This window comes from Enhydra lutris, unplaced genomic scaffold (assembly GCF_002288905.1).
Source record: "Enhydra lutris kenyoni isolate GAN:26980312 unplaced genomic scaffold, ASM228890v2 scaffoldscaffold14, whole genome shotgun sequence".
Classification (NCBI taxonomy): Eukaryota; Metazoa; Chordata; class Mammalia; order Carnivora; family Mustelidae; genus Enhydra; species Enhydra lutris.
Window position 1 is genome coordinate 4,660,848 of NW_019154098.1, and position 20,896 is coordinate 4,681,743.

General features: G+C 51.2%; 1 protein-coding gene across 2 annotated transcripts in view; it reads left to right on the forward strand.

The window, feature by feature from the left end:
* Nucleotides 1-20,896, forward strand: part of LOC111146614 (collagen type XXII alpha 1 chain) — a 246,739-nt gene that overhangs the window by 181,998 nt on the left and 43,845 nt on the right. For both annotated transcript variants that reach the window (XM_022502245.1, XM_022502246.1), the window contains exons 41-46: nt 673-708; nt 2,029-2,082; nt 3,519-3,563; nt 7,722-7,769; nt 13,309-13,422; nt 13,769-13,822. In XM_022502245.1, the coding sequence (XP_022357953.1) occupies nt 673-708; nt 2,029-2,082; nt 3,519-3,563; nt 7,722-7,769; nt 13,309-13,422; nt 13,769-13,822 (351 nt within the window). The remainder of the gene's footprint in view (nt 1-672; nt 709-2,028; nt 2,083-3,518; nt 3,564-7,721; nt 7,770-13,308; nt 13,423-13,768; nt 13,823-20,896) is intronic.

Here is a 20,896-nt window from a genome sequence, read left to right on the forward strand (position 1 = left end):
GAGAATCATCCATGCAGAAGTAGAGCATAGGGCTGACTCGGGGCAAGGGAGCATTTCACTCAGAGCAGGACCCGAAACCATACACTCATGATTTAGTCCATGGCCACATCTTAGATGCAATATCTAGAAGCCAGATTCTAAGCTGAGAGCTTAGAGGGCAGACCCGTATGTGTGTGAGTGTGTGTGTGTGTGTGTGTGTGTGTGTGTGTGTGTGTGTGTGTAACAGAGAGAGAGAGAGAGACCCCCTTTTAGGAGTTGGGGGTCATAATTGTGGTATCAGCCAAAGCAGGCCATGCCAGGGGGAGTCTGGCCTTGAGTGTGTCCCCAGCCTGTCCCAAGCAGGAGGGAGGCACCACCTGAAGATTCTGGGCTGCGGGGTCCCACCCTGCACCAGAGCTACGAACTAGAGAGGAGCTCCGGCGTCAGGAACCAAGCGGGTGCCAGGATAGGGCAGCACCTCTTTGGGGAGAGATGGAGAAAGCTCTGGGGAGACCTGCATGGGCAGATCTCCTGGGTGGGTTGAGCAGATGTGACTGGCTGGAAGGTTGGGGGAGTCAGCTGCCCCTCCAAGGACAGTTAAAGACCTACCTTACAAATGAACACGATAGCATGTTTAAAGAAACATTTCATTCTGACTCGACTTATTTAACGCTTTGTTTGTTTGTTTCTCAGGGCCCTTCTGGACCACCAGGAGACAAAGGGCCCCCGGTACAGTATGAGTAAAATGAAGAGTTGGGCTTAATGGGGAAGTTCTGTTCTAATGAAAGCAGTTTTAAAGCGGAGGGGAAAACTCACGAGGTTTCTGCAAATCCCTAACATGAAACAGTGCAGACTCTCTAGGATATAAATCATCCGTCTCTGGAATGATAGTAGGAAGGGCCTGGGTGGTCATCTAATCCAGCGTGCCCATGCTATATTTGGTGAGACCGAGATGGGCTTCCCATTTGGGCATCTCCATGTTACAGGACAGTGTGGTTTGATGACTCTAATTACCAGCAGAACTGATTTTGAATCCTGGCCTCACTAGCCCCAGCCTTTGTCCTGATCAAGGGAGGGATCTCTCTGAATCTGGAAAGCAAGCCTGGTTAGACCCCTGGGCCATCGTGGTGGTCCGGAGGGCTCAGTGTTGGGAAGCAAGGGAGGGCTCAGGAGCCACGGTTCTTAGGAGAAGCCACGGATGAGGACAAGCACAATGTACGCGTTCGGCAGTGAACGTGGATCTCTATGCACAGATCAGCTGCAGGCTAGCACCTGTGACGACATACCTTATCTGTAAAATTCTGAGCCCTCTAGTAATTTCCGAACTAAGAAAATGGGTTTGTATACCCATTTTTATAGAGTAGGAGGCCCAGAAGATTTCATGGAGAGGCATCGGCTTCAGAGCGAGTTACTGTAGCATAGCAGTAGGGTGCGGGACACGGGGGATGGGGCTCCTCTGGAGGGTCGTGGTGGAGGGGACATCTGGGAGGTCTCAGAGTGGCCGGGTTAGCACTGTCCCAGCTCCTGCCATCACAAAGCGCTGATTCCCACCCGCACATCCACTTCAGGAAGATTCCCACAAGAAGCAGGATCCACAATGAAAAAGACATGCGTGAGAATTCCTGATATTGTTCAGAAAGTTTCAACAGAACGGGCGTGATATTCTAATGAAAAATCATAACTGTCCTCTGAGCACCGGGCACCATGCTGAGCCTACCACCGGACGTGCAGGGGTGAACTACAGCGTGCTCACTGCCGGAGCCGACCCTTCTGCTCCAGGAAGGAGCCCCCACAGGGGGCCTGGGCAGGAGGGCTCAAAGTCAAGGTGTTCCAGAACATTCTTTGTGTGTGTGTGTAACACCCACCTCCACAAGCGTGGGCGAAATGAGTAAGCGCTGAGCGGAGAATCTGGGCACACGCATTATTATATCAGATTCCTCATAGTAACAGGCCATTTGTACAATGAGAACCAACTAGTGCCAAGAAAGGAGGGGGGGATCTAATTTTGCTTAAACTGATGGCAAGTGTCTTTCGTTCTCTTTCCCTCAGGGATCCCGAGGCTTACCTGGATTTCCCGGCCCCCAGGGACCCGCCGGCCAGGATGTGAGTACAGAACAGCAGTATCTGCTCAGCTGAGGTCCTTCTAGACTCCCTGGAAGCCCTCCTCCCCCACCTCCCAGCTGCCCTTGACCAGGAAACCCCCAGAGGAGCAGTTCTCCTCCACTCATCCCTGCCCCCTCCCCATTTTTAGACTTTTACTCTTGTCTTGCCCAGGAGCTACGATTTTGTACAGTCTAGTTTCCCTCCTCATGCTTTTGTGCTACGCTTTCAGACCTTGTTAGCTCCCAGGCATCCCAGACAACGCCTCCCACTTGTTTGGTCGATTTCCTCACATCCTTAGCGGGTCATTCCTGCTCAGAGCCAGTGACGTGGACTTGCTGTCCACAGACTTGTTCCTGACCCTTCCCTGCAAGGGCTTTCTCCCTTCACGGGAATCTCAGACTGACCTGATTCTCCCTGAGGACTGCGTCCCTTCCCACATGGTGACAGGGACAGTCGTCTCTTACCTCCTGCCAGGCTTCTGCTTCTGCTTAGATAGAGCTGAGCTCCATGAAGATAGCACCATGTGGCTTAGGCATCTCGAGGTCCATGATGCCTGGCTGCATGCCAGGTTCATGGGTGTCGCTCACTGTATATTCTGCCCCAGTGGATGGATGGCAGCAATGACTTTCAGAGGCACAGCTGTCTGACAAGATGTAGCAGTAGTTCTTCTTAGACATGCATATCTCCATCTGTAGCTTCAGCTCACTAGAGGCAGGGACAATATACATCACCCTCCCCTTCCCTTCCTTGGTTCTCCTGCGGAGGAGAAAGTTACCCTCTGGAGCCCGTCCGCCTCTTCTCATTTCCCTGCCCCACTCTCAATGCCACAGTCTTTTTTTTTTTTAATTTTATTTATTTATTTGACAGTGAGAGAGATCACAAGTAGGCAGAGAGGCAGGCAGAGAGAGAGAGAGAGGGAAGCAGGCTCCCCGCTGAGCAGAGAGCCCCGATGCGGGACTCAATCCCAGGACCCTGAGATCATGACCTGAGCCGAAGGCAGAGGCTTAACCCACTGAGCCACCCAGGCACCCCTCAATGTGACATTCTTATAACCAGCCCTCCTTCCAGAGCTCATCCTTCCACCTGTGTTTGGAGAAGGATGGTGGAAATTTAAGATAGGGGTGTGTGTGTGTACGCGCACAGGTATACACTCTGTGAGCTGCCTCATTTTCAGTTTTGCATTTTGGGTCAGAATTTCAGGAGGGATGGCTTATTCTAAATATTTGCCACAGTAGAATATTTTCTGGGAAGACTTGAGTATCCAGCTGAGACCGGAAAGCAGGCTTTTTTATCACTACCAGTCTTCACGGTTGGGTAAATTTTTTCCCACCCAGTTACGCATGGCAGACACAGAAGTTGGGGGTTGGCGTTGGCAGAGTGGCCGGTGATGATGTGCTTATTAGCACAGTTAACCTCTCCTGTTTCTCTTCTCTTAGGGCGTACCAGGAAATCCAGGAGAAAGAGGGCCTCCTGGCAAGCCAGTATGTCATCTCACGGTTCTAGATGAATAGTAACTCTCAGTCAGGGCTCCTGTGAGAATAAAACACAATCAGATGGTCCAAGAGGCTGAAAGAGGGACTTCTTACAGCTGCGGGCAGGGGCTGACCTGAGATGTTGGGGAGCCCCAAGATAAGCCACAATGGGAGGCCAACAGGACCATAACCTGTTTCCAGTGCCAAGTGAGAGGGTGGGGTAGGGCTCCAGGAAGGGCTGGGGTTGTGGGTGTGGTGTGTGGCTGGGGTTGTGGCCATTGCCTGAGAGCTGGGCCAGAGGCACGGAGCAGGGTCTCCCCAACTCCAGTTTCCTGATGGGACCTCTCCTCGCCCACCTCAGCCAGGGCCTGCAGGCAGTGAGCCCCACGGCACGCTCCTAGGGTGAGGCCTCCCCGACATGGAACAGGACAGGGAAGAGTAGGGAGCAGGGCTGGAGGTGAGCAAACGGACCCCAGCGTGCACCCCAGACTCCTAACTGGCCCGTTTCCTGCCCCAGTCCAGGGATGTCCAGGGATGTCTGCCCTGCCCAGTTACCCCCTTCCCACAGTGGCAGAAACTCTTTTTTCTCTTGGGGGAACAGTGGAAGCCGGGGTGCTGGGGAGGGGCTGGTGCTGAGTGCTCACTCCTTGGTGGTCTAGCCTGAGGCTCCTCCGGGCTCCCGCAGGAACATGTTGAGCCCCCCTGATTGACTTCCTGTTGCCAGAGACGGCCCAGGTCTTGACGAAGTGACCAGGCCACGGTGGGAGGGACGGGGCTCTAGGGAAAGAATGGTGAGGATGCGCCGTCTGGCCGGGCAGCAGTGCAGACCCAGGAGAAGCTGGTCTGCACTGAAGGACGTTTGTCGGGGAGGGAAGAGCTGGTGGCATCAGGACTGGGCACTCTGAGGCCTCGGTGGGACCAATCGTAAGTCAGGCTCTGAGGCCAAGATGCTCACCTGGCAGAAGCTTCACCTCTGCACCTGACGGTCAGAGTCTCCCCTGCAGGCCCGGCCTGCTGCCCGACCCAGACAAGTGTCCGAGGCAGAGACCCCCGGGCACCAACAAGGGTCGCACCCTCCTCTGGTTGCTGGGCACAGCAGAGACCTGGATGGGGACCCTGGTCTGTTTGGAAGGGTCCTGGAGGACCTACCTGTGGGATGAGTGGAAGGTCACATGACAGGTTAGGGACAGCTCACTGACCTCCTCCCCAGGAAGCCAGCTCTGCAGCAGGCAGACAGTGAGGCCCGCGGAAGCCATATCCTTAGTCTCGTGCAGGACCCTGGTGCAGTAGGGGGAGAGCGAGGTTCAGACCAGAGGCTAAGCAGGGGTTCAAATGACCTCGGCCAGGTCTAGGCCTTGACAGCTCTCTGCAAAGAGAAGTCAGCACATTTCACTGACAATGTGGACAAAGGTGAGTCCCACAGCGGGTCACCTGCAGAATCTGGAAGGAGAGAGGGAGGAGGAGGGAGAGCGGGAAAAGGAGGGCTGAAGGAGAATAAATAGGTATGTTTCCGATCACCATTAAATTCACGGAACGCACTGCCCACAAATGGTCCCAAGTACAGCCCAGTAGGTATCAGGGTGTCTCTGCTCGTGCAGGTCAGAGGAGTCATTTTTCAGGAGCCCCAAGACACCCACGGGCTCAGTGATTCACTGGGAGTACTCACTGGGAGGACCATCAGAACTCAGAGTTCGGGAACTCTGTTCCACGCATGGTAACAGCTGATTCCAGAGGGAGGACACAGGTGGCAGCTGGCCCAGGAAGATACGCAGGCAAAGCCCCTGGGAGACCAGGCCCAGAGCTTCCACCCCCCTCCCCAGGGGACTTGTGGGGACAGTTCACTCCCCAGCCATTTCTGGGATGGAATGCCTGAGAGAGGGAGTAGGTGCTGGGGGGTTGTAGGGGGAACATGACGTGTTGCAAGTGACAGACACTCACCCAAGCCTCGTCAGGCAGGGTGTCCGAGGGCTTAGGGGTGACCCGTCAGGAGCTGGCAGGGCCAGACCTCCTCTGCAGTGAGTGGGTTTGGACACCCCCTGCCAGCTGACTTCAGCCTGTCCCCCACAGTCCCTGCTGCTTGGGGTAGAGAGCGGAACCCGGAGGGTTTCCCCAGTGCTGCTCCCACAGAATTCCCGTGCTGGGAATCCCTGTTAAGAATTGGGCCCCTAGAGTCTGGGGGCTGGGGAAAGGCAGACTCGACTGACCCCAAAGGGGCTGCTGGATCTGTGAACAGCACAGCACTGTCCCACCTTGAGTCAAGAGTCTGTGGCCTCCCTATGAGTCAGCCCCCGCCTTTCCAGCGAGGGTCCCTGGCAGCTGGCGGAGCGGTACCCAGGAGGGTGGGCGGAAGGGGCCCCAGGAGGGCATGGACTGGCTCATACAGCATCCGCACTTGCTACCCTTTGTTCTTCCAGCCACCATCCATCATGCCTGAACTGATCGGCCCCATGTGAGCTGCTCCCCAGGGCCCAGCACGGCAGGTGGCTAAGCAGCGGGTGTCCCCTCTTCTGCCGCAGGCACTGCCAGCCACAGACCCCTTCTGTGTATCCTGTGCCTTCTCATGCCACCTACCCTGTGACGTTTAGGGAAGTGGGTCACGATGACACATTCATAAAACTCTTCCCCGAGGCCACATTGTACCTAGGTTGGATGTCCCCTCCCGGTTCTCTCTGCCTCCGTGAGTGCTCCCGGCCATGTGGTCTAGTGGGGCTGCTCTGGGCTCCACAGGAGGCTCCCAGAACAGCACAGAGACACCCCAGCTAATACAGCGCCAGCAGCTCGAACGCGGCCCGTTTTGAGGAATATAGATCCTCCACGGTTATTAACTTCCCAAGGAAGAACAGGCTTCGGGATAAAAGCTCCTTCTGCTTTTAAATTAAAGTTTAAATAAACAATATTGCAGAGGTTGGCCTTCCTCCAGGGGGTCTTGCTCAGAGCCGGTGGGGGGTCTGGGCTTCGGCTGGAGCAGGTGTACGCAGAGTGAGCTCCGCCTACGGGGCTGACACCCGTAGACACCACCAGATCGAATCTGCCAGCCCCAATCTTGGGGGTCCACTTGTGTCCTAGCCCAGAGGGCCAATGAGAGGCCCCGTGCACAGAAGCTGCAGGAAAATGCACACACGTGCGATCACTGTAGAGGTTTTCCTGACATGATGCCAAGGTTGCATGGCTTTGCTTAGCCGTAAGGTGTGGCAGAAGGCCTGGGGGGTTTGGAAGCCAGGAAAATTGTGATAGTTTCAGCATCCCCAAGATGCTAGAGTCAATCCATAATTCATAAGCCGAAATGCAAACTTAATCAGAAGAAATCAGCCCCTGCACGTTCACTTGTGGCCACAGGCTTCCTATATTCTAGAGGAAAATCTAACACTTCCTCTGGAGAATGGATTCTCTGGCACTCTTTCCTTGCTGCGAAATTTAGAAGTTTGCAAAATACCCTGTCAATCTACTCCAGTTCTACCCGAGAATTCCCTCTTCCCTACAATGTCTGCCTGTTAACTATGCCTTTCCTTCTGGCTATGTGTTCTTATACCCCTGTGTCAACCCAGCCTGCATTCCACCTTGGGCTCCAGGCTGGCTATAATCCCAACACAGCACCCTCCAACTCAACGGGTTTGAATGTGAATTTGGTGACCTGTGGACTTCTACATACCTTTAGAGGCTTTGTGATTACTCCTGATTTCTGAATTCTCTTTCCCAGAGTTAGACACCTACAACCTGTATGACAGATGAGGTTTAGAATGCAATTCAACCTGGAAGAGCTGAAATAGTGGCTTCAAATTCATACTAGATTGTGAATGACTGATAGCAACAGCTGTTACCCATCTGGGGAATCCAGGACAGTTTTTCCCTTGGCCTTCCACATTACCCGCAAGACCTATCAGGTTTTGATGGGGGGTGGGGAGAAAAGACCACCAGGTAAAAGGGCCAACAGGAGGAGACTGGGGACCGGGAAGGCTGATGTCAGTTAGTCATGGGTAGAACTGGCAGCCTCTATGGTGGCCGCCTTCAAAGTGACTTCTTCTCGTGCCTCCCTGGCTTGGGACATGGACAGAGCTGTTTGCATCCACCCTACACTTTGAAGGCCTTATGCTGTCTGAGCAAGGATGGGGGAGGTACTGTGTGCATGCCTGTGGGTACGTCTGTATTTACGTGTTTTTGCTTTGGCAGGGTCCCTCCTCACTACTGTCGCCCGGGGACATAAATCTCTTGGTTAAGGTAAAAGCATGAAGTCCGTGTGCATGCATTTGGAAATGGTGTGGGGGGGGCATTTCAATAAGTTACGGCGCGTTTGGTTTGCACAACTGTGTGTTAATATCCATGACGATATTAACGGCAGTATTTGTCCAGAACTCTCCATGCCCAGCGATGTGCCAAATCCTCTGTCTCATCCAGCAGACTGGCCACAAGTGTCAGTTTAGCTTTAAGTTAATTAAAATTTAATACAAGTAAATACAAAATTCACGTCCTTGGTCCCACTAGCCGGAGTCCAAGTACATCATGGCCAGATGTAGCTAGAGCCTATCTTAGTGGACAAGGCAGATACAGAGCATTTCCATCCTCCTAGAAAGTTCTCTGTGTAGGGCTGTGCTAAATGCTTGGTGTGCATCTCTTACCTGATTTCCATACTCTCCGAGGTTGGTACTCTCTGCGCTGTTGCTTTGCAGGTAAGGGCCGTGAGGCACTGGGTATCAGTGGCTTTCTGGGAATGCAGTCCGGTGTTCACTGATTTCAGAGACTGACCCTTAACCCCACACAAGGCTGTCCTATGTCCTAAAAAGCAGTCATAGGCAGAGTCAAACAGCTTGGGTATACATCCTCCTGGTGAAAGGATAAGGGCACAGGACAGGGAAGTGAAGGTCACAGCCGGGCCCTTTGGCCAGGAAGGAGAGCAGATCTGGGTGCAGACTTCGCTGGTTTTCAGAACCTGTTCACCTTGTCCATGGACACTAAAGGCCCTGAGAAGCTGGGCGCCCCTCTGCCAAGATTGGGCGAGGACTGTGAGGTGCCTGGGTCCCCCCCCATAGGCCTCAGGCCTGAAATGAGGGAAGGCTGGAAAGGCTGTGAGCAAGACAGACGGGTAAAGTCTGTGTTTCAGAAAGAACCGTCTTGCCGCAGTGAGTAGGGAGGGACTCTTTTGCCGGCTCTGCATCAAGTCTTTGTCTTAATTTAGGGTGAAGCTTGGCATTTGTGTGATCAGCTCCTTCCTCATTTCCTGTGTTCTGAACAAGCACTTGGGTTATGTCAAAGTCACAGAGCTCATGCCTGGGAGGGAGGGAGTGAAACAAAAGAGAAAAGAAAACCTTTTCAGAGGAGCCCAAGACTTTTCATCTCTGTACACAATGAAATGCCTTGGTGGAAAGCTATATATTTTAGTTTTTTTTTTTTTAAAGTAGTAATAGAAAGTCTTTCCTGATTTTAATTGACAAGAGAAGACTTTTTTCATAGTCAAGGGCATGACAAAAATCATTACCTATCGATTAAATTCCTTGTTCATTGGAGGCTTTTATTAGTCTCAGTCATTTCTCATAATTCCACTGCCCTAGAAAGAGCTGGGAAGCTGTCCTTCCCCGGCAAAGAATTCAACTCAAGATGTCCCAGTCTTTCTGCCAATGATAACGGGAGTGTGGAGACTCCTGCTTCATGGCTGCCGCATTGAGGTAGACCTTTAGTCCCATCTGTGCTCCTTTCCTGCTGTGGGATGCGACTGTGTTCATCAGAGTAACTAGGAGCCCCAGAGGGGACGGGGCACCTGCATTCAGGGTGGTGCCCAAGCCTTGCTGGTCCCATGGATCAGTGCTTTGCTTGGGTCAAGTGGGTTTCCCAGGTCAGCAGAGTCTACTGATATGGCTCCAAGATTTCTAGGCAACCTCTGCCATTCTGATGTAGGGTAAAGCCTGCTGGTCTGGCCCAGGTGGCTGGTGGCAGGTCCCTCCCTTCCTGAGAAGGCATCTTTTTTTACAGAATATTTATCTCTGCTCCAAGGAATTTTACAGCATCACATACTTCATTCTGATAGTTGGAAAACTGCCTGGGTAGAAAGTTCATCTCCTGAGTCCCTGCTAAATGAACTTCCACTGTTGGCTCTGTGCCCAGCGAGGTCATCCTCAGGATGTCTCCATCACTTGGCTCCCTTGGATAAATACTATTTCATCTGATCTTCCCAGACAGCTCAGTAGGTGGGCACTGCGAGGTCTGCATTTCACAGGGAGGATGTTGAGCACAGCTGAGCAAGGCACGTGGTCAAGGTAACAGAGCTGGATAGTGGCAGAGCCAAGACCCAGACCCAGTGTGTCCAACCGCAGACCCTTGTGCTCGACCCTTCTGTCACCTGACTTCATCTTGCGTAGGCCAGACCTGGCTGCCAGCTCCCTGATGAAGTGTGGGTGGGTGGTGATTTCCTTGCCTGTCGCTGAGAGGTTTGAGAGGTAGGCTGCGTGGCCCTTTGGAGGAAGACTGTAGTGAGGATTCAGGTATCTGGCAAGAGGTTTAATAAGATGACCCCGCGGGTTATCTCTGCTCCTGGAAAGCAAGAGCTGCTCTCTCTGCATAGCAAAGACTGTGGCATCCCTCCCTTCGGTGGGCGCTGGGTGGTGTGCTCACTTGGTATGCTGCACCGTGCTGAGAGCCAGCCGAGCGAGCTAGTTTTGATGAAAACATCTCAGGCAAAAGAAGGGGGACAGAGATCAGGGAGAATCAACATTCACAGATTCCGAGGAGTCCTGCAACATACCAGGTGCTCTGCCTGTGTATTTCATTTAGATTTTGCAACACTCCCCTAAGGAAGGAAAAGGACCCTGTGATAAGGAGATGGACCCAAAGGGATTGCGGGACTTGCCTGAGCAGCTCCCTTAAGTCGGGGAGTCAGCAGCCAGTATCGATGATTAAGGGCACCCAATCGGCAGGTAGAGCAAGGCAGCAGATTCGGGGAGGGAAACCTTACAGAAATCGTACTGGCAGATGAGCAGCTAAATTCACCCTGCGGTCCCCATGTGCCAGGCATGGTGGCCGGCATTTTTCATTCATTATCTCATTTCTTTCTCACCAGACCTTGAGGTTCTCCATTCACAGATTAGGGGGCTGTGGCTCAGAAGGATGAAACCATGATCCTGGGCAAGGGCAGGGGCTTTGATGAGGTCTGGGTGCAAACAGAACCCTGTCTAATCTCAAGGCATGTGGCGGTAGTCCTGGGTCAGGAGGAACAGGGGACCCCAGGAGCATGGGGGCCAGAGTGAGCATGGGTGGGACTGTAGGTTGGGGGCTGGTCTCCCTGTGCTCCCTGGACTCTGGGACTGGGTCAGAGCTATAATCCGGCACCCTCACTGAAGGTCTGGGCATTGCTACGGCTCGTCTTCAAGGAACAGTCTTTTTGATTTGGTTTATTTATGTATTTAAGGTAGAGTGAGAGAGTGCACGAGCAGGGGGTGGCTTAGGGGCACAGGGAGAGGAAGGAACAGGCTCCCCCTTGAGCAGAGAGCCCGAGGTCGGGCTCCATCCCAGGATCATGACTTGCACCAAAGGCGGATGCTTAGCTGACTGAGCCACCCAGGGGCCACATTCAAGGAACAGTCCTACACAGAATCTGTGACTAAGACAGACCCAGGCTGAGTGTTAGCCCTCTAGGAATTGGGAAGAAATAGGCAGTGTGATTCTTTATTATGCTGATATAACCCCTTTACAGTGTGGATCCCGCCATAGAGAATAGTTTCAGGATCACCACTGTGCCCTCCGATTCTAGGAAAAGGTCATCGGGTGGGGTTCCTGCCTCCAGGCTAGCCCCATTCCACGCATCATACATGCACTGTGGCAGGGTTCCATGGATGCACCTTGTTTTAAGAACGAGAGAAGGTCTGGGAATAGGGGATTTCCTCCCGGCTCTGCTGCTCCTCCAAACAAACACAGCACCCCAAACCATTGTCCTTTGGTTGACCTCTTTAACCCTCGCTTTGTATACCCCAACATGTGGCACTCCCCAGCCTCCAAAAAATATTCACCCAGCTTCTCAAACCACCCATTAAAAGAAGATGGTGCAGGACACTGAAGGGTCAGGGGCTCAGTGGGGCATTTGGTTGGCCCGTTGGGTCAGGGAGCTCATTCATGTATTGAACCCCTGCTCTGTGGGAAGCCCTTTGCTCTGATTGGATGAAGCAGCTCTAGCCCCAGCTTCTGAGCACTCACACCTTTGTGCTTGGTGGGGAAGGGATGGAGCCATACACGGACGACTTCAGCAGTGAGGCAAGTGCAGACGCTCCTGTGGTTGTGGCAGACGGAATCTGTTGCAGCCCCCAGTCTCATGAAGCAATCAGGAAGGCTTCCTGGTGTCGGAGACTTTTGGTGGTTGAGTAGGAGTGAAGCAGGCCAAAGGAAGGTGAGCCCCTCAGAGTCCACTTTGGGATGGAAAAACCCTTCTGTCCTGAGTTAGGGACCAAGGTGATGGCTAAGTCCTCTGCAGCATCACCTCCTGTAGGAAGGACCGCAGCTGCCGCCAGCCTGGGCGGATGCCTCCAGCAGAGCATTCCAGAAGCTGCGGGGAATGCATTTGTTCTGTGCAATTGACACGGTCGAAGCACAAACTCTTCAAGCTATGTACTCATCGTGGTCTCAGAGCAGAAGGGCGTGGAGCCTAACAGTGCACACTTGGCAAGTGGTTTCTCACTGAGGGACAGTCACTGAGTGCAGGCATCAAGTGAGAATCCTAGCTAAGGGCACTGGGGCTGGTCTGAGATCTAAGTGCCTTCTCCACATTACTGCATCTAACCTGGATCCCAGGGAGAGGGGAGGGAGGGCTGCAGAGAAGCAGCACCCCAGGGCCCTGGGATGAGACACGGCCAGTGGTGTGGTCAAGCCAGTGAGTTCTGCTGGGTCCACACTGGGCTCCAGACTGTAAGGTCTTAGGATGACACAGACAAATGAGGAAACATGTTGCCTGGGCTGAGAGAACCGTAAAATCACACCAGGGACAGCCCTCCCCTGCCTCAAAGGAGTAGAGCAAGTCTCACTTCCTGGCAGCATTCCTTAAACACCTACTTTGGACGAAGAATATTGCCAGGCATGTGTGGTCAGATCAGGTGTGTGTGTTACAGCCGGAACATCCCGAGGCCGTGTGCCTGTTCCTGCCTTTGTTCTGCTTTGTTCACCAACCACTTAGGCAGGAGCAGAGAAGTCAGCTTCCAGTGTTCCGTCTCCAGCTGTAGGAACAGGACAGGTTGTTTGTAACAGTCCTAAACGTTTGCCTTGAGACTGTACTGTGAATGCTTTTATTTTATTTATTTTTAAGATTTTATTTACTTATTTATTTTTATTTGACAGAGAGAGAGAGAGAGAGAGATCCCAAGTAGGCAGACAGCCAAGCAGAGAGAGAGAGGGGGCGAAGCAGGCTCCCCACCGAGCAGAAAGCCTGACTCGGGGCTCGATCCCAGGACCCTGAGATCATGACCTGAGCTGAAGGCAGAGGCTCAACCCAATGAGCCACCTAGGTGCCCCCGGTTAATGCTTTTAAATGCTCACAGATAGTGGTGCACTTTTGACCTCACTGTTGCGAGCAATACTTCAAGCAGTCTGGGCTGGCTAGAAGTAGGGAGCCATGAGGTAACGATCCAGATGTGTCAGCACTAAAATCTGAGTTCAGATGAAGAGAGAGAAAAATGCCAAGTCTGATTCGAGCACTCCAGATAACGGCCCGGTGCACCTGTCTGCTTCTACATCACCTTCCCTTTCTCCTTACAAGGGATGGTTACTTATTCTGTCTCTTTTTCAGGACGTGTGCAGTGGCTGCCCTCCTGGCCCCCCGGGCCTCCCTGGTCTGCCTGGCTTTAAAGGGGACAAAGGTCTCCCAGGAAAGCCAGGGAGAGAAGGCACAGAAGGGAAAAAGGTAAGGAGAAAAGGGGACAGCTTGTCTTATCACCGTGATGAGATATGTCATCTTCGAGATCCCCGTGCTGCCTCTCAGTAGAAATGGGAGGAGGCAGAGGCCTGGGGGACCCTGGGGGACTGGGCACCACACTAATCGTAAGCTGTGCCTGTGAACACACAGTCACACTCAGCAGCACCACACGCCTGCATCCTTTGCTCAGATGTGCTGGAGGGAGGAGGAGGGGACAGGGACATTACAATGAGAAATGAGCAAATAGGGGTGCGAGGGCCGTGGCTTGCTGAGGACTCTGGCTATGAGCTCCGGACACTCATTCTTGCTTGTCTTTCTTCTGTTCCTGCTCCAGGGAGACGCTGGGCCCAGGGGCCTCCCAGGGCCTCCAGGAGTAGCTGGACCGCAGGTCAGTGAGCCCTCATTCACCCCGTGTGCCTCCATTCTGCTCATCTCACTGGTTGATCTACGTCAGAGGAAGAGTGGTGTCCGGTGTGGAGGAAGGATGCTTTGAAAATCATGATACCCACATTCAGGGGCTAACCATGACCTTGAATGTCTCTGTGACCTTGTGAATGGTCACTTGTTGAGCCTCAGTTGTTCATCTACAAATGCCTTGGTGGCTGAACAATGAAGTGGGCTAAGGGTCCGGACTAGGTGGCAATAACTGGTTAAGGGGGGAGCTTTGGGGTCAGGCAGCTCTGGATTGGAATCCCAGCCCTGAGTGGCTTCAGAGCTGTGTGGCTTGAGGCAAAATCTTTGACCTCTCTGGGCCTCCATCTCACCACCCATGAAGGATAAGAATAAAAGTGAGAGTCGCAGATTTGTTGGAGTTGAACAATATAATACATGAAAGGAGCTAGTTGTTCAATAAACAACGTTCCTAGGAACGGGCTGTGCCAGGGTGGATGAGCATTACTGCTGCTCACAGGAGAAACGAGGCTCCCATCTACCGTGGGCGGGGGCAGCTCTGTGCTTTCATCAGGCCAGGAAGACCCGCCTGGGAAGAAGGAGCTGTGATCACAACCTCAGAACCGGAGGGGCGCCTCTGGCTGCCGAAACAGGTGTCTGGGCTATGGTGGTTGGGCTCCTGGTGGTGATGGTAGGTACTTCTAGGCAGAAGGGACTGTGTGAGTGCTGACATGGAGGCAGGAGGGGAGGAGAGCTGACCCCCCACCCTCCCTTCCCTTCCCTCCACATTAGCACCCCAGGTGCTGTCCCTGATGGCCTTGGGGCCTCTGTGCGGCTGTTAGCTAGGAAGGCTGCCCTGCCGCAACATTCAGGGGCAGGCGTGTCACTGTGTCCCTCCCTGTGGCCTTAACAACTGCACGGGAGATGCCCCGACCAGGCCTGGCACATGGCAGGCCCTCGGGCAACCTTAGCCTCCACTGCTCTGTCAGCCCTTGAGGTCCCAGCCAGCGGCAGGGCCGGGACTGGGGTGAGGATCCGGACATAACATGTAAGGGGAGTCCAACACTTCAGTAACCAAGATAAATAAGACTTTAATGTTGTATTTTAAGAAGTTTAAATTAGTGCAGTTGAGCCCCCAGGAACAAAACATCACAATTTTAAATAAAGATGGGACCTAGCCCTGTACTTGAACCGCTCACCTTCCTCAGTCCCCCCAATCCCAGCACCATCAGAGCCCCATTTACTTATAGTTTTATATTTTGTTCCTCTTGGATCATTTGGCATTAATTTTTGTTTTTAAATACGGCATTGAACTATTATTTATTTTGGATACTGATGTTTCCAGAATCCTTTATGTGTTTACGCGCAGGTAAGTACTCACTTGACTTACCCTATGCCCTGGAAAATGGGGTTGGAGCTCTTACTAGTGTATTAGGAAGCAAACAGAAATTCTGTGGTGTAACAGCAGAGCACTCACTGGAGCCATTGGGTATCAGGATGGGAAATATCCAGACTTCCCAGCCTGCCTGGCTGGCTGAGACATCTAGTGTTTGTGGCCCATAGACTCTGTGAAGTCTTACAGGGTGTTGACATACCCAGGGCTCCTATTTCAGGAACTGTAGATGTCAGGTCTCAGTGCAGATGGAACAAGAGATTTTCCCCATCAGTGTTGGGTTAAGAGACACCCGTAAAGCTTAGTATTGCCTGCGCTATTTACCGTGCTTTACCCTCCCTTTCTGGGGTCATCAGCTGGGGTAAGCGGATTCTGTGGGCAGCCAGTTTCAGCAGATCCTTAAGCAACCTTTGCTGTCAATTTGTGGGGCCTGGGCTTTGCCTCTGCTGAGGAATGGCTTTTATTCAGAGAAACAAAAGCAAATCAATTAAACAGATAAGGAGTTCCCTCCACTAAGTAGGGATTGTTTTCTTTATCAGCCCAATCCCACTTGAAGTGCTGGTGCCTTGAGACAATGGCTCTGCCTTTGTTCCTTTATAATTTGCTTCCAGGGAGGGTTTGTTCTTTTGCATATTCAGAGAGAGCCAAAGAAATCTTCCATCCAGAAAACAGCAAGGAAATTAGTGCAATAGCTGATAGGGTTCTAGCTGTCTCCATTTGGGAGTCCACAGGTGACCTTGAGAAGTTGGCAGGACTTGGGGTCCACATTACATCATGAGCCCCTAGGCAGTTACAGCGGGCTGTTTACCCATTGTTCTAAGGGCCAAGGGCCGGGTTACGGGCTTTCCAGTATCACCTGTTGTAATGGTCAGCATGATTCTAGGAGCTATGGGTATTATCCCACTTTACAGATAAGAAAGCTAAGGCTTAGCAAGGTTAAAAGCCAATACTGCCAAACTCTTGGGTGATACACCAGAGGGGACCCCTGCTGGCCCAACTGTAGTATGCTGTAGATGCTGTAGTATGCTGTAGTATGCCACCCCAGTTAGTATGCGGTCAAAACTCCTAGTAATAGGAGAACCAGCATCAGCACCACGGACAGCTCCCAGGGGGTGGAGCCTTCCCAGGACCACCACCTCTTGTTGGGGACTCAGTCACGGAGGAGTTAAAAGTCTGAGCACTCACAGGCTTGCCTTCAAATCCAAGCCCCTTACTATGTTCTTTATTCATCCCACACCACTCGCCAGAAAACAGACGGGAGGGCTGTTTCATTTTCTGTTGAGCCTTGCTTATCAAACAAGATCTCAGCTAGACCTGCAGACTTGAAGATGAATTTGTACACTGAAAATGCTACCAGTGGCCGAGCACTTATGATTATTGTTCTCTTGCTTTCCTAGCTAGAGGCCCCGGTGCTCACTGGTCCCCTGCATCTCCAAGGGCCTTTGTTGGCTTGTTTGGTTGTGATTGTGATCCTGCATCTGGGAGATCAGCTTTCCCAAAATGGATCTTGCAGATTTGCAGCTGCTCTGACTGGTGGCTGGGTCTGGGGAGGTTAATGCCACGATCGATTACAGCTTCACTGTAGAGCTTTCAAACTGCCTGAAACACTGACTTTCAGGGATGGGGTGTGGAGGTAGTGGCTGCTGTTATGATTATGATCCATGCGGAGGAGGAAGGAGGAATGAGATGATAATCAGAGTAAAGACCCTGGGAACATGCTTTTCTGCAGAGTCCATTGTAAAACCCTCTCCCAGTAGGAAATGCTGACTATTCTCTCCTCCACGAACAGCATTTGGGTTTCTTCCCCTTCATGTGCCCACCAGTCAGATAATGGGAACTGTAAGGACTACAGTCACTAGATGACCAGAAGCCCCCACTAGGAGTTTCTGGACAATTCTGGGGGCGATGGATAAGACCTCCTTTGCTACTATTAGAACTCCAGAAGAGGCTCTCGAATCCGTTCCTGCCCAGAAGGTACCCCAGTGCCATATGGTTTATGCTCTCTTCAAGAGTATAGGTCTCTTTCACCCAGAGCTGCCTCAATCCTGAAAGATTCTCACCAAGCACCCCTTTCAAAGTTCCCTTCTGAGTCCTGTAGAGGTAGATCAGATATGGGCCATGCCTTCCAGGGCCTGATGTTGTGTTGGAGAAGAAAGACCTGCAAGCTGGTGTTTTGTATAAAAGTCAGACTGGGGCTAGGGGTGATTGCGATGGGCGGGCACAGGCTGGGCTATGGAGGTCAGTGAGTGTTTCCCCATCTGGCTGTGCCGCTTAGTAACCGAGTGCATTTCACTTACTAATTATAGGACTTGGGCCGTTTATTTGACTTCTCTGAACCTTGGGTCCCTCACCTGTAAAAGAAGAGCCATATGGTCTATCTCACAAAGGATGTGAGGATTGAACAAAGAAACATTTACGGAGCGCCAGGCGTGGAACCAGCTGGGTACATCTACCTGCAAGTGTTCCTCGTAATTGTTTCTCTGAATGAAGAGCATTTGCAGCAAATGGTTGGGAGAAGAGTAAATGGCTTTAAGGAAAATAATGCCATGGGGCAAGGGGTCACTTATGAAAGTCACCTGGAAGTGGTAGGATTTTAGTTGCATTGGAAAGTGAGGCAAGGATTTGTCAGCCATCCTTGGGGAATGGCTTTCCAGGCAGTGAAACAGCACACAAAAATTCAGGGACAGGACTTAACTCTGCCAGCAGCAGAGACTTGTTAACTGCAGTTTAGGCCCTGCCCTCCATGGTTTGTACCTTTCTGGTGGATTCACAGAAACCAGCATCCTTCGAGCAGCCCCCGGTGGGAACACAACCTCTAAGTAATTGTTACATTGTGCGCTTTGCACATGATGGTATTGAGAAAACACAATTAAACACTGAAGAAAATCTTCTCCCGACCCAGGAGAACCTCTCCAGGAAGGTGGAAGAGAAGGAAGACAGCCCCTGTTACTGAGTCAGCATTAAGCCAGAGTGTGACGTGCATCACAGGCTGTCCGCTGAGAGACTGCAGGCTGAAATCTTACTGTCTTCTGTAGCCAGGCAGCTACACCTGCTGCAAACAAGTCCTCAAGATAAACAGGAACTGGTCCTGCAGTCAGAGGACTTGACAGCACCATTGTCAGGCGTGCTTATCCCAAGTGGACCTGGGAGTTAGGGGATCACCTGTGTTAGTTCATTAGCTTTATAAAAAGGAAAATGAACTCACATCTTTATGACAGGAAATAGTTCTGCAATTTGGAGCAAAGAGCCTGCTTTTCCCTTGGGCTCCCTTTCTCCCCAGAGACAGGAGATGGGGGTCGCTCTCTTCCTTGATGATTGATTACATTTCAAAGGGATGGATGCCAGGTCCTTGAGAGAGACTTTTCTGAGTCCTGGATCTGGCAGGACTTAGTTAGCTTTTAGAAAGATTTGCATACATTTTGAAGAAGCAGAGAACCAACGGTGACAAGTTTTCTAAAGTAAATGCTCTAAGAAAAAAGGTTTGGGGAGAGAATCTCTTCCCTTCTTTTCATGGGAAAGAGATTTAAGCCCTGACAAGCATTCTGAATGGACATCATTTAGGAGAATGGAGCTAGTAAAGTGATGAACTAGTACTCTCCCCCAAATATAAACTCTGGGCGGGCAGGGATGTTGTTGTTTCGTTGCTTAGAAAGCTTCCTGGAGCAGCTCATTAGACTTCTAGGCTATAAAGGCTATGCTCTTGACATTATGAAACCAGTGGGACAAGGCATCATGACTAGGAAAACAGCCAGAAACGTAACTTGGGCAGGAAGAGACAGTTTGAATACATATATATCTGGATTAGAGTCCAAATCTTGCTTTTTTATTAGCTGTGTGACCTGGGGTGAGTGACTTCACCTCTCTGGTCTTCAGATTTTTTTAACTCTACACTCTGGTCAGAACCTCCACCTCATAGAGGAGTCTTGCGGGCTAAATTAAATAACACAGGCATGTTAAATATTTTTTGTGTCAGGTCAGTATATAAACAAAAGAATACACGGATTGGGATCTCATGTGGAAAGGCCTGGCAATGTGCCCAGAGGAGCAGAGGCTTGGTAAATGTCAGCCCTCACTTCGGGAAGGAAGTGAGTCAGGGTTGGGGGTGGCTGTGTTTGCTTTGATCCTTCGCTGCCAAAGAGAAGGAGACAGGACAACTGTGGAGATCCTTGAGCTCCTGACATTTTCACTGCTAGGAGTTGAAGGTGGAAGCCACCCTAAGCCCAGACTGGGGACTGGGATTTGAAAAGAAGGCATTTGCTTTTAAGGCAATTGTCCTAAATGTCAGAGAAGCAGTGTGCTGCTACTCTATGTTACTTCTTTTCATTGAGATTATAATACGGCCTGCAGACAGTGTGCCGGCTTTATAGATTGAAAAGCAGTAGAACTAATTACATGTAAAAATGTTGGAACAAATGCTCTTCCCCTCTGAACCTTTTTCTCTCCTCTGCACACTGGCCTTTGGCATTTCACAGGCATTAGTTCACCTGAGGCCCCCAGCACAGCTCATGGAGGTGGCCAGGGAAGGTTACAGGTGGTCACAGTGCCCAGTTAACTGCTGACATGGCACAGCAGTGTGGATGGGGAGAGGGCTGGACCCCATGTTTCAGGGGCTGAATTGTGGGGCTCTGCCCCTGGATTGACTCTCCTAGATTGAACTGCCCCTGGCGTCCTTCATTTACTGGATGAATAAACCCAGAGCAAAGAGGGGACATGATCTGCTCAAGGATGCAGAAACAAGAGGTGACAGGCCTGGAGCGAGAGCCAAGATTGACTTACTGTGAAAGACTTATTTGACTGCGTAATGCATTCTTTTAAAGGAACTGACATGTTTGTGTTTAATAACGTTTTGCTGAAATACATTTGTTGCCTCAGTAAATGCAGAGCCAAAATAGGTGACAGTTTAGAGAGATTGGAACATTTGAATGTTACTTTCAAGGTTAGTCTGTGAAAAATATTTTTGATAGGTTTCCTATCATGAGTGTCTTAACCACAATAATGACAGCAGTGATGATGGTGATGTGACGGTGATCATGGTGATCATGTTGACAGAGGTGATGGTGGTGATAGTGGTGATGGTGATGATGGTGATGATGATGGTGATCGCAGTGATAGAGATGATGGTGATGATGGTGACGATGGTGGCGATCATGGTGATAGAGATGATGGAGATGATGGTGATGATGATGATAGAGATGATGGCAATGATGGTGATGATGATGATGGTGATCATGGTGATGGAGATGATGGTGATGATGATAGAGATGATGGTGTTGATGGTGATGATGATGGCGATCATGGTGATAGAGATGATGGTGGTGATGATGATGATGGCGATGATGATGATGATGGTGATCATGGTGATGATGATGGTGATGATGATGGTGACAATGATGATGATGACGGTGATGATGGTGATGATCATGGTGGTCATGGTGAGAGAGATGATGGTGATGATGATGGTGATGATGATGGCGATGATGGTGATGATGATGATGATGATGGTGATGATGATGGCGATCATGGTGATAGAGATGATGGTGATGATGATGGTGATGATGATGATGATGGTGATGATGATGGAGATGATGGTGATGATGATGATAGAGATGATGGTGATGATGATGGTGATGATGATGGCGATCATGGTGATAGAGATGATGGTGATGATGATGGTGATGA